Source organism: Hyla sarda, chromosome 3, assembly GCF_029499605.1.
Source record: "Hyla sarda isolate aHylSar1 chromosome 3, aHylSar1.hap1, whole genome shotgun sequence".
NCBI lineage: Eukaryota > Metazoa > Chordata > Amphibia > Anura > Hylidae > Hyla > Hyla sarda.
The window spans coordinates 81,050,199-81,064,132 of NC_079191.1; the positions used below are offsets into that span (position 1 = coordinate 81,050,199).

The 13,934-nt window shown below is 41.5% G+C and overlaps 1 protein-coding gene across 8 annotated transcripts in view; it reads right to left on the minus strand.

Moving 5' to 3' along the window:
• CEP63 (centrosomal protein 63) overlaps window positions 1-13,934 on the minus strand; it is a 180,874-nt gene that overhangs the window by 43,670 nt on the left and 123,270 nt on the right. For 7 of the 8 annotated variants that reach the window (XM_056564396.1, XM_056564393.1, XM_056564392.1 and 4 more), the window contains one exon: window positions 13,033-13,669. In XM_056564396.1, the coding sequence (XP_056420371.1) occupies window positions 13,508-13,669 (162 nt within the window). In that variant the 3' untranslated portion in view covers window positions 13,033-13,507. Of the gene's footprint in view, window positions 1-13,032; window positions 13,670-13,934 lie in introns of those variants that run through there. The other variant, XR_008891004.1, reaches the window with a different exon arrangement.

The window sequence follows — 13,934 nt, forward strand, 5'->3', positions numbered from 1 at the left end:
TAACACACTTTTACTGGGGGGGGGGGGGGGGGGACTAAAACTTTTTTTTTTTTTTTTACTTTTTCTCTGGAGAGATTTAGAAGAAGATAGTTGAATAGCCGAAATACCTTGAATATCTAAAACAAACAGAATTACCAGGTATTTGAGAGTCTATAGGGAGAGCCAGCCAGATTATCTATGTGCAGTGTGAGAGGGTAGGAGAGAGGAGTGCAGTGTGAGTTAGCAGGCTCCTCCAAAACACTGGCCATGACCATGCTTGCAGCTCCACTGTATCTGTCACATGGCAAACAATGACAACAATGTTAAATAAATTAGGAAGAAGGCATCTGCAGCATAAAAAGAAAGGCTGCACCAAGGTACTGCATATGAGGATCTAAGAGCTCTGTGATGTGCTTATTTTATCTTTGGAGGTACCGTATATACTCGAGTATAAGCCAAGTTTTTTAGCACGATTTTTCGTTCTGAAAACGCCCCCTTGGCTTATACTCGAGTGAACTCTCCGTCTGTCAATCCCTTCTCAGTGGTCTTCAACCTGCGGACCTCCAGATGTTGCAAAACTACAACTCCCAGCATGCCTGGACAGCCATCGGCTGTCCGGGCATGCTGGGAGTTGTAGTTTTGAAAGCTCTGGAGGTCCGCCGGTTGAAGACTACTGCGGCCTTCGTCATCATCCAGACCCCCACTTTAGCTTTTTACTCGCCTCCCTTCGGTGGACTAGTGACGTTGCCTTGTCGACGATGCACAGGGACGCCCATGAACGTCTCTGTTCGTCGTTTTCAAGGCAACGTCACTAGTCCGGGGCCGGCCCGGAGTGTGGAGAAGAGGGCCCCCCCAGTGAAAATGGACACCCCGGAATGACTAACCCTCCCCACCGGACGGTCCCTGCAGCATAGATGGCCCAGACCAGCTCACCCTTCCTTCCCCCCCGAGGGGAGGTGAGTAGAAAACTAAAGGGGGGTCTGGATGATGAAGATAATGAAGGCCACAGTGGTCTTCAACCTGCGGACCTCAAGAGGTTTCAAAACTACAACTTCCAGCATGCCCGGACAGCCGATGGCTGTTGGGGCATGCTGGGAGTTGTAGTTTTGCAACATCTGGAGGTCCGCAGGTTGAAAACCACTGATGAAGGGATTGACAGGCGGTGATGATGAAGGGATTGACAGGCGGTGATGATGAAGGGGGGAATGATGACGGGGGTCTGGATGATGACATGGGGGGATGATGTATTTCCCACCCTAGGCTTATAGTCGAGTCAATAACTTTTCCTGGGTTTTTGGGGTGAAATTAGGGGCCTCGGCTTATATTCGGGTCGGCTTATACTCTAGTATATAAGGTATACTATGCTATTGCTGACTTATACCTAGGGGTACATGAAGTGGGGAAAAAAGAGCACAGATATTAAAATAAAGACAGTCCCTGTTCATATTCCCTGTGAGGGGGCCTGCTCTAGGAGCCTAAGTAATAGGTTACCAACAGCATCTCTCAATGTATCAGGCTCAAATAATACTTGTAAAATTAAATGTTTTTGTCTATTTTAGGGGTACAGTTCCCAAAGCCTGTAAAGCACAACAGCAGGCCAGTGTAATATGGCACAGTATTTGCCATTGTTATTGCATGGTCCCATGTATCTTAAGGGTACTCCACTGGTAAAAAAAAAAAAAAAAAAAAAAAAATCAACTGATGCCAGAAAGTTAAAACAGATTTGTAAATTACTTCAATTTAAAAATCTTAATCCTTCCGGTACTTATCAGCTTCTGTATTCTCTACAGGAAGTAAATTTTTTTACATTTTATTTCCTTTCTGTCTGACCACAGTGCTCTCTGCTGACACCACAAATTCCGAAGTGCGAATTTGTGAACGGAAACCCATTCACTATACTATACATTTTAGTAAGCGGAATTTCTGCCTGCAATTTCAAAGCAGAATTGCAGGCGGAAATTCAGTAGTATGAACCTAGCATTAGGGTATAAATGCAAATTGTACCTTTTCCGGAGCTGATAGTGGTTGGCAAACTAATAAAACCACCTTTTTATTTCTCAGCCAAGTGTCAAGGTGTAGGAGCCACTATTTAAAGGAGTACTCTCGTGGAAATTTTTTTTTTTTTTTTTTTTAATCAACTGGTGCCAGAAAGTTAAACAGATTTGTAATTACTTCTATTAAAATCCTTCCAGTACTTTTTAGGGGCTGTATACTACAGAGAAATCCAAAAAAGAAATGCATTTCTTCTGATGTCATGACTACATTGCTCTGCTGACCTCTGCTGTCCATTTTAGGAACTGTCCAGAGCAGGAGAAAATCCCCATAGCAAACATATGCTGCTCTCGACAGTTCCTAAAATGGACAGCAGAGGACAGCAGAGGTCAGCAGAGAGCACTGTGGTCATGAAATCAGAGGAAATGCATTTCTTTTTTGGATTTCTCTTTAGTATACAGCCCCTAAAAATTACTGGAAGGATTAAGATTTTTTAATAAAAGTGATTTACAAATCTGTTTAACTTTCTGACACCAGTTGATTTAAAAAAATAAATAAAAAATTAAGGGAATGTGTCATTTTACCGAAAAATGTACTACGTAGAAACAGAAGCCCCCAAAAGTTACAAAATTGTGTTTTTTTTTTTATTTTCTGTTTTGCCATCGAATTTTGGGTACAAAGTAGAATTGGTGGCACAAAAAATAAGCCATCATATGGATTTTTAGGTGCCAAATTGAAAGAGTTATGATTTTTTTAAAGGTAAGGAGGAAAAAAACAAAAGTGCAAAAACGGAAAAACCCGTGGTCCTTAAGGGGTTAAGTGCCATCACCTGGCATGCCTCCTTGCTCACCTTCACCACACCTCCTTGATAATAAGCCAAGCCCTGCATATCAATCAAGGAGGGGCTGGGAGGTGGTGTTGAGAAAGGAGGTGGCAATAAACTTTCTAATATACTTCATAAGAAAATTTGATATCCTTTTCATAGAAATCACGGCTTATATAATCATGGCTTTGTCCAAGCTGAAGCACAGGCATGGACAAAGTCCAGTAAGTGAGGGTGGGCTAGTACTCTTCTGTGCTCTCTCCTGTGAGTACTATCAGACAGGATAGAGCACAGAAGGGTACTATCAGACAGGATAGTACTCCTCTGTGCTCTCTCCTGTCTGATAGCACTCCTCTGTGCTCTCTCCTGTCTGATAGCACTCCTCTGTGCTCTCTCCTGTCTGATAGTTCTCCTCTGCGCTCTCTCCTGTCTGATAGTACTCCTCTGTGCTCTCTCCTGTCTGATAGTACTCCTCTGTGCTCTCTCCTGTCTGATAGTCCTCCTCTGTGCTCTCTCATGTCTGATAGAACTCCTCTGTGCTCTCTCCTGTCTGATAGTCCTCCTCTGTGCTCTCTCCTGTCTGATAGTACTCCTCTGTGCTCTCTCCTATCTGATAGTACTCCTCTGTGCTCTCTCTTGTCTGATAATACCTCTGTGCTCTCTCCTGTCTGATAGAACTCCTCTGTGCTCTCTCCTATCTGATAGTACTCCTCTGTACTCTCTCTTGTCTGATAGTACCTCTGTGCTCTCTCCTGTCTGATAGTACCTCTGCTCTCTCCTGTCTGATAGGACTTCTCTGTGCTCTCTCTTGTCTGATAGTACCTCTGTGCTCTCTCCTGTCTGATAGAACTCCTCTGTGCTCTCTCCTATCTGATAGTACTCCTCTGTACTCTCTCTTGTCTGATAGTACCTCTGTGCTCTCTCCTGTCTGATAGTACCTCTGCTCTCTCCTGTCTGATAGGACTTCTCTGTGCTCTCTTCTGTCTGATAGTACTCCTTTGTGCTCTCTCCTGTCTGATTGTACTCCTTTGTGCTCTCTCCTGTCTGATTGTACTCCTCTGTGCACTCTCCTGTCTGATAGAACTCCTCTGTGCCCTCTCCTGTCTGATAGTACTCCTCTGTGCTCTCTACTGTCTGATAGAACTCCTCTGTGCCCTCTACTGTCTGATAGTACTCCTCTGTGCTCTCTCCTGTCTGATAGCACTCCTCTGTGCCCTCTCCTGTCTGACAGTACTCCTCTGTGCTCTCTCCTCTCTGATAGGACAGAGGAGTGCTAGCCCACCCTCACTTACAGGACTTTGTCCATACCTGTGCTTCAGCTTGGACAAAGCCATGATTTCTATAAAAAGGAAATACAATTTTCTTATGAAGTATATTAGAAAGGTTAATGTTTTGCCAAGATGGACAACATATAAGAAGTTTTTGAATCTGACAGTGCCCATTTAAGCATTTTTGGCTCCGCTTTCTTGTCACTTGGCTGAGAAAAAAAAAAAAAAGGTGATTTTATAAGTTTGACAACCACCATCAACTCCAAGAAATGTACAATTTGCTTTTATGCCCTAACAGCGATCCAAAAGTGCCTGCAACTCTCAGCAGCATATACAGCGGACAGATTCCTTTTAATATAAAATGTTTTCATATAACCAATGACAGTCTTTTAAAAAACTAAATTAAACTTCAGACCTTTGGGAACGGTTTTGTTGTTGGCAATGTTGAAGGTTTTTTTGTCTGATTTTCTTATATGCTTTTGGCTTTTTATTCTGACACTGGAAAAAAAAAACTTGTACTTAATGTTATGTCTGAAATTTAATAAAAAGGTGGTGTCTGATTTTTGCACAGCAAAGTTTAGGATGTGTCAAATCTACATTTTTATAAAAATCTAATTTAAAACTGCAGCACAAAACTTGAGTCCTCTTTGGCCATGTTGCAGTCACTGGTTAAAAGATCGACTGGAGAGTTTATAATAAATAACTTAAGTGATTCTGTGAGCTTACCCAATGAATACTTAAAGGGGTACTCCAATGCCCAGCGTTCGGAACATTTTTGCTGGGTGCGGGGGTCGAGACGTCGCGGCCACACCCCTCCTGACATCACGACACACACCCGCAATGCAAGTCTAAGGGAGGGGGCGTGGTGGCTGCCACATTCACTCACATAGACTTGCATTGAGGGGGCATGGTTGTGACCCCTTTAAAGTTGGTCTGATAGTTGTTGCTGTATCTGATAGCACTACAGGAAAGAGAGGAGTACTCTGATATTGGAGATAGACTGTCATTAGAAATAAAATGTTTGACATGTTGCCAACACACAACAAAAGTTTTTGATCGCACCAGGTCTCACTCCTTAGACCTGGTGCGGTTACTAATTATAAGCTGAGAAAACAAGCGTGTTTGACTGTACAAGCTCCGTTTGTCTGTACAAGCTCCGTTTGCTTCCCCTGCTTGAAGCTAGCAATCGAAACAGGTCTCAGAAGTAAATATGTGGGCAACGTCAAAAGTTTTTTCTAATCACAGTAACCCTTTCAAGGCTTCCAGGAATCATTAAAATTGGAAAAAAACAAAACCTTGTTAAAGAGGTACTCCAGTATACTTAATACTTATCTCCCATAGATTGCCGACTCCACGGCTCAATGCACAGGGAGAGCTGAGCCCTGTACTGGAGGTCGGAGAGGATTTTCAGCAGTCAGACGACCAGCGAGCAGACACTTCTCCCCTATCCTGTAATAAAGTATCTCACATAACGGAATCCACCTCTCATCTTTTCTTGTGACAACACTGAAGAAATGACACTCTGTCACATTGTAAAGTAGTGAGTGCAGCCTGTACAACAGTGTTTAATGTCATGTCCACTAAAATAACACAACACTCACATATTAATGTCTAAACCTTGGCAACAAAAGTAAGTGCTACTGTAAGTGGAGATGTCCAAATTCGGTCCAAAGTTTCAATATTATGTGAGGCCACCAACATTTCCTCCCCCCCCCCCTCGTGACGTCACATTCCTCCCCCTTAATGAAAGTCTATGGGAGAGGGAGTGAAGGCCACCACACCCCCTCCCATAGACTTGTATTGAGGGGGAGGAACGTGATGTCACAAGGGGGGCGGAGCTGTGACATCACAATGCTCCGGCCACTGTATCGCCTTTCATTACCCGCAGAGCGAGTTTGCTCAGTGCAGTGATGACAGCGGGGTGACCTTGCACTCCCCCACCTTCCAGTTGAGGATACCCCCACAGATGATCAATAGGGTTTAGGTCTAAAGACATGCTCTGCAAGTCCATCACCTTTACCCTTAGCGTCTTCTGCAAGGCAGTGGTGGTCTTGGAGGTGTTTTTAGAGTCATTATCATTTTAGAATACTGCCCTGCGACCCAGTCTCCATGGGCAGAGTATCATGCTCTGCTTTAGTATATGATACAGTACATGTTGGCATTCATGGTTTTATAAGAACTATAGCTCCTCAGTACCAGCAGCAATCATGCAGGCCCAGATCATGACACTCCAACTACCATGCTTAACTGTAGGCAAGACACACTTATCTTTATACTTCTCACCTGGTTGCAGCCACACACGCCTGACACCATCTGAATCAAATAAGTTTATCTTTGTTTCATCAGACCACAGGACTTGGTTCCAATAATTCATGTCCTTAGTCTCCTTGTCTTCAGCAAACCATTTGCGGGCTTTCTTGTATTTCACCTTTAGAAGAGGCTTCCCTCTAGGACGACAGCCATGCAGTGTGTCTCCTATGTACCCCTTAAGTACAAACCCAATTTGAACTTACGACGTTAAGGACGCATGGCGTACAGGTACGCCCTGGCACCTAAGGACTCAGGGTATACCTGTACCTCCTGAGTCCCGTTACCCGTCACGAGCGGAGAACACTACAAAACCCGTGGGTCCCAACTGCTATCCTCAGCCAGGGCCCAGGGTTAATGCCAAAGTTGATTGCGGCATCTAAAATGAAAGTTAAACTATTCTGGCAGCTCAGCAGTGCTGATCTGCACTATCACAACAAAATCGCAATGTCCCAATCAGCTTACTGGACGATGGGAGGGTGCTCACTTGCCTCCTAGTCGTCCGATCGGCGATCTACTGCTCCAAGCCTGCTCAGCAGGCTGAAGCAGCAGAGCGCTGATAACACTGATCAATGCTATGCTATAGCATAGCACTGACCAGTATATGCAATCAGAAGATTGCATGGTATAGCCCCCTTAGGGGGCTAAAAAAAAATAAAAAAAAGTGTAAAATAAAAGTTAATAAATGTGAATAAGCCCCTCCCCTATTAAAAGTTTGAATCACCCCCCATTTCCCATTTATCAAATAAAATAATGTAATAAAAAATTTAAATAATAATATGTAGTACCACTGTGTGCCTAAATATCCGGACAATTAAAATATAAGGTTAAGGGAAAAAATAAGGTAACAAAAAAAAAAAAAAAAAAAAAAAAATGCATTTTTGGTCACTTCATATACCATAAAAATATTAATGGAAAGTGATCAAAAAGTCCCATGAAAACAAAAATGGTACCAATAAAGATTGCTGACCACAGCCCAAAAAATGAGCCCTCATATAGCCCTGTATGCAAAAAATGTAAAAAATTATTGGGGTCAGAAAATGACAAATTTTAAGTAGTAAAATTAAATAAAAACTACATAAATTGGGTATACTTGAAAACATATGGACCTACAGACTAAAGATAAGATGTAATTTTTACCGAAAAGTGTGCTGTGTAGAAATGGAAGCTCAAGAAATTTGTAAAAGTTTTTTTTTTTTTTTTTTTCGGGGGGGGGGGGGGGGGGGGGGGGGGAAAGAAAAAAATGTGGATTATGTTATAAAATAAGTGATGTAATTACAAAGTACAATTGGTGATGCAAAAAACAAGCCCTTATATGGGTCTATAGGTGCTAAATTGACTTATGATTTTTAGAAGGGATGATTTTTAGAAAAAAAAACCTTAAAAGGGGTACTCCACTGGAAAACTTAAAAAAAAAATAAAATCAATTGGTGCCAGAAAGTTAAACAGATTTGTAAATTACTTCTATTAAAAAAATCTTAATCCTTCCACTTTTCTTTCTGACCACAGTGCTCTCTGCTGACACCTCTGTCCATGTCAGGGACTGTCCAGAGCAGGATTGGTTTCCTATGGGGATTTGCTCCTACTCTGGACAGTTCCTAAAATATACAGAGGTGTCAGCAGAGAGCACAGTGGTCAGACAGAAAGGAAATTCAAAAAGAAAAGAACTTCCTGTGGAGCATAAAACAGCTAATAAGTACTGAAAGGATTAAGATTTTTAAATAGAAGTAATTTACAAATCTGTTTAACTTTCTGGCACCAGTTGATTTAGAATTTTTTTTCCCCAGTGGAGTAGGTGAAAATGGGGTTAAGGACCAGGCCAATTTTCATTTTTGTGTTTTTGTTTTTTCCTCTCCTTTTAAAATCTATAATTCTTATTTTTTCACATACATACCCATATGAGGGCTTGATTTTTGCGAGACCAATTGTACTTTGTAATGACACCTTTCATTTTACATTGAGATGTACAAAGAAACCAAAAAAATGTATATTTGCGGGGGGAAATATATAAGAAAAACTGCAATTTTGCTTTTGTGGGGTTTGGTTTTTACGCAATGCACTTTATTGTAACCATTATACATTATACAATATTCTGTAGGTCAATGCCATTAAAACAATACCCAAATGCATGTTGTTTTTCTATTATTGTACTACTTAAAAAAATGCAAACTTTGTTTCAATAAAATTCATATGCATAAAATTGGCATATTCTGACTCCGATAACTTTACTTTTCCATATACGGGGATGTATGAGGGCTCCTTTTTTGCGCCGTGACCTGTAGTTTTCATCTGTACCATTTTTGCTTTGATGTGACTTTTTGGTGCTTGATATTTTTTTAAGCTTATTGTGTGGGATCATAAAAATTATATTTTAATAGTTTGGACATTTATGCACGCGGGGATACCAACTATGTTAACTTTTTTTTTCCCCCCCTAAAATGGGAAAATAAGTGTAATTACATTTTTTATTAGGGGTCTAAAGGGTTAATGACTGTCCGCGGCAGGATCACCGCTGAATGTCATTAACAGTGAGTGTCTGGCTACTCACAGACACTATTCTAAAGTGAGCGCAGCTCCTGCCCTTGCTTCAAAGCCACTTATGGACTTAGGGCATACAGGTATGCCCTTGGTCCTTAACCCCTTAAGGACGGAGCGTTTTTCCATTTTTGCACTTTCGTTTTTTCTTTTTTTGCGCAATGATCTGAAGTTTTTAGCGGTACCAATTTTGTTTTGATCAGACTTTTTAATCGCTTTTTATAAAAAATTTTATGGTAGAAAAAGGGACCAAAAATACGCTATTTTGGACTTTGGAATTTATTTGGCCGCGTACGCCATTGACTGTGCAGTTTAATTAACTATATATTTTTATAGTTTGGACATTTACGCACACGGCGATACCACATATGTTTATTTTTATTTACACAGCTTTTATGGGAAAGGGGGGGGGGATTCAAACTTTTATTAGGGAAAGGGTTAACTTTTTTTTTTGCAATGTTATAGCTCCCATAGGGGGCTATAACATGCAGTACATTGATACAATACACTGATCCCTGCCATTGCATTCAATGGCAGGGATCAGTGTTATCAGCGGATCATTGCTCAAGCCTGGATTTCAGGCTTGGAGCAATCCATCGACGATTGGACGTGCAGGAGACAGGTGAGGGGACCTCCTGCTGCGTCTAAGCTGATCGGGACATCGCGATTTCATCGCAATGGTCCCGATCAGCCCGACTGAGCAGCCGGGATGCTTTTACTTTCACACGCGGCGATCAAAGTCTAAACAGTTAATGCCGGACATCAGCCCGATTGGCGATGTCCAGCATTAGCGTGGGTCCTGGTTTCTTATATTCGTGAGCGCGCATTATATATGGGGACGCGCATATGGACGTTCATAAACGTCCATATGCACTAAGGGGTTAAAGGGGTACTCCCCTGGAAAACTTTTTTTTTTTTAAATCAACTGGTGCCAGAAAGTTAATCAGATATGTAAATTACTTCTATTTAAGAATCTTAATCCTTCCTGTTTTATATAATCTTAGAAACTTTTTTTTTTATACACTTTTTATGTCCCCATAGGGGACTTTGATATGCATTTATGAGATTGCATTTACTGTATTATGCTATGCCTATGGCATTGCATTATACAGTGTGATCTGCGATCCACTGATATAGCCTAAGCCGGGCTACATTAATGAATCGGCGATCAGCGGTAAGAGGCAAGTAAGGGAACCCTCCTCTGCCGTTTTAACTCCCTGAACCCCAGCGATCACATAGCGCGGGTTCAGTGAGCCCCTCTGAGTTACCGGAAATTTTAAGTTTTCCTTTAGACGCAGTGATATGCATTGATTACGGCATCTAAAGGGTTAATGACTGTCAGTGTCGGGATCGCCTGCCCTTGCTTCAAAGCCACTTATGGACTTAGGGCATACAGGTATGCCCTTGGTCCTTAAGTACCAGGACGCATACTCCTTTAAGAAACATTTTTCCTTTTATAAACTGTATTTCTGATGCTTCACCGGAATGGAGTCCTAAGTGAGGTCCCAGGTTCCTTATTAATGGATTAAATCAATTTGACAATAAATGATCTATTCTAGATTAAGAAGTATAGTATAAGACTAAGGCTACATAGCTACAACTACTGACACAACACAGGTCACACATCCAAAGATCCCCATCGCTTTCCCAGAATCGTGCTACACTGCAACCAATATACCGTAAGTGAATGGACTCGCATTGTGACCCCCAAGTGGCAGCGACCTGACAATCATCAGACTTGTATCCTTGGTTGTGGCTATTTATGGATCAGAACACAATTAGCTGCAACACAGCACGATTCAGAGAGTGACAGCAATTTACACTGCATTTAACAAGAAACAAGGTATGTATTTATCTTACACGCATCAGGTACACAGGACAAAAATGGATAAAATTATAATTTATTTCAAAACCATATGGTTAAAATTCAACAAATGAGTTTATCACAAAATAAAACCAGCAGTCGGCTCTGAACTCATACAAAAATAAGTAAAATAAATAAATACATAGTTTTGTTTATCTATGTTATAATGATAAATAAGTTATTGAAGCATATTTACAGGAGATATACACAAATGAAACAAAATAAAACAAAAAGATGAAATTCACATATTGTGGAATTAAAGAATATGGGAATAAAGTATGTGCCCATGTATACATATTTATAAAGCGAAAGGTAAACTAAAGAAACACTAAGGCTTGCATAGTATTATTCATAAAATATACACAAAACATAACATTTGATAAGTAAAAGACAACATCTAAAATACAGATAATTACATATTTCAAAACAATGGGATAGCAGGTGGCAACATGGAGGTTTTATATATCTATCTAGGGGATAAGATGTATGATCGCAGGGGTCCCGCCGCTGGTGACCGCGCGATCTTGGTGCAGCCCCCGGCATTCTGTGTCAGGCGCTGCCTCTGAGACGGGGATGTGACGTCACGGCCACGCCCCCTGGCAGGCATGACGCCCCCTCAAAGATGTCACTAGGGGGCATGGCTGTGATGTCACGGTCATGTCCCCGTCTCGGAGGCAGCACCCGGCACAAAATGCCGGGGGCTGCAACGAGATCGCAGGGGTCCCCTACGATCATACATCTTATCACTTATCCTTTGGATAGGGTATAAGATGTATAAAGCCGGAATACCCCTTTAAGAGGTCTTCTCCAAAGGATAGGGTATAACTGTCTGATCGCAGGAAATACGACTGCTGGGACCCCCCACAATCTTGAAAATGGAGGCCTGAATCTCCACCCAGAATTGAGCAGTGCTGTGCATGCGGCTCCATTTATTCTCTATGGGAGCTGCTGGACATAGCTGAATGCTGTATTAGTATTAGGCTTTTTCTGGTAGTTCCCACAGAGAATGAATCTGTGACTTCTGTTCTGTCCTAAACTGGAGATTTGGACCCCCATTCTTGAGAACGTTATGGGCTTTCAGAAGGTTATACCCAATAATGGGTAGGGGATAATTTCTAATTGTAGGACAACCCAATTAAATTTTAAAGTGGACCTGTCAGCAGAAAAACATGGTTGTTAACATGCCCATGGCTAATTAGATATCAGGATTCTGGCATACCTTTTTTGTTTTTAATTCTTCCCAATGCTAAGATATAAGCCTATATCTCAGTACTGAATGGGACTCTAAAAATAAAAAAGGTATGATCTGAATCCTGATGACTAGTTCTCTCTCGCTATGGACTAACTCAGTGTTTCCCAACCAGGGGGCCTCCAGCTGTTGCAAATCTACTACTCCCAGCATGATAGGCGTAGTAGTTTTGCAACAGCTGGAGGTACGCTGGTTGGGAAACACTAGACTAACTGATTGCAGTTGCCTCCTCATCATCACCAATGTTATGAAGGTCATCTTTAACCAAAGCTTACAATTACCACCAATGATAGGAATAGTTGGGGGAGACCCTACATGTCTTTTATTTACCTCAAACCAGATGGCATTTAATGCACCACCACTTAGAAAAATGAAAGGATTAGGGCAGTGGTCTCCAAACTGGGGACCTCCTGCTGCTGTAAAAATATAAACTCTCAGCATGCCCAGGAAGCATGTAGTTTTGCAACATCTTGAGGTCCAAAGTTTGAAGAACACTGTGTTAAGGAATATCTTGTCAACACACAAGCCTCACCACATGTCTATATAAAAGCCCATGTGAACTTGTTTTACAGGTTTCTCTATGAAAGCAATAATTCATATTATTAAAGGGGTACTCCGATGGAAAACATTTTATTTTAAATCAACTGGTGCCAGAAAGTTAAACAGATTTGTAAATTACTTCTATTTAAAAATCTTAATCCTTCCAGCACTTACCAGCTGCTGTATGCTCCACAGGAAGTTATTTTCTTTTTTAATTTCTTTTCTGTCTGACCACAGTGATCTCTGCTGACACCTCTGTCAATGTCAGGAACCATCCAGAGCAGGAGAAAATCCCCATAGAAAACCTCTCCTGCTCTGGACAATTCCTGACATGGGACAGAGGTGGCAGCAGAGAGCACTGTGGTCAGACAGAAAAGAAAAAAAAAAAAAAAAAAAGAACTTCCTCTATAGCATACAGCAGCTGATAAGTACTGGAAGGATGAATATTTTTAAACTGAAGTAATTTACAAAATATGTTTAACTTTCTGGCACCAGTTGATTTAAAAAAAAATGTTTTCCACTGGAATAACCCTTTAACAAAGGAATTACAGTACAGCATTAGACCCCTATGCCTGAGCTGAGTAGTAGTGTGGTGTGGTTTAATGTTAATGCTTAGTTATTTAGATGTTTTCTTTCAACATTTAATTCAAATGTTTTATTTACAAGCACCGCTCAAAGTTTTTAATTGAAGGAGAAAGAAAGGCAGCAATGCAGATAACACGCTTCTATGTGACTATGACGGTTACTGTCTGAAAGTAAGCCGAGTCCTGAGATTGTCTTGTCACTGACATCTTGTGGAGAAAATAAGAACTTGTACCCATATCTACAAATTACCTCTATTCCAGCTGGTGGCTCTTGCAAAACTACAGCCGGGAGCATGTTGGATTTAGTAGTTCTGCAACCCTCAGGAAGCTGTCACAGACTAAGGACCACTGCTTTATGACGTCATGTTATTTCAAGCTGGTGAAGTGCTGTACTGTCCGCTGACTGTCTTGTTTCAGCTCCTCGATGTGAGAGTCCAGGCGTTGAATAAGATCCTGCGACCGAAGCTCTTCCTCCTGAAGGAATCGTGACGCTATGGTGTTAGGTGAGGTGGAGGGAGGCAAAGGGAGCTGCGAAAACAGAATGAATGGATTAAATAAGAACTTTAAATGAAGGTGTACTAAAACTATAGAGCAGTGGTCTTCAACCTGCGGACCGCCAGATGTTGCAAAACTACAACTCCCAGCATGCCCGGACAGCCAACGGCTGTCCGGGCATGCTGGGTGTTGTAGTTTTGCAACATCTGGCAGTCCGCAGGTTGAAGACCACTGCTATAGAGGATCATATTGTAACTTAAAAGGATACTCCGCCAAAAAACATCTTATCCCCTATCCA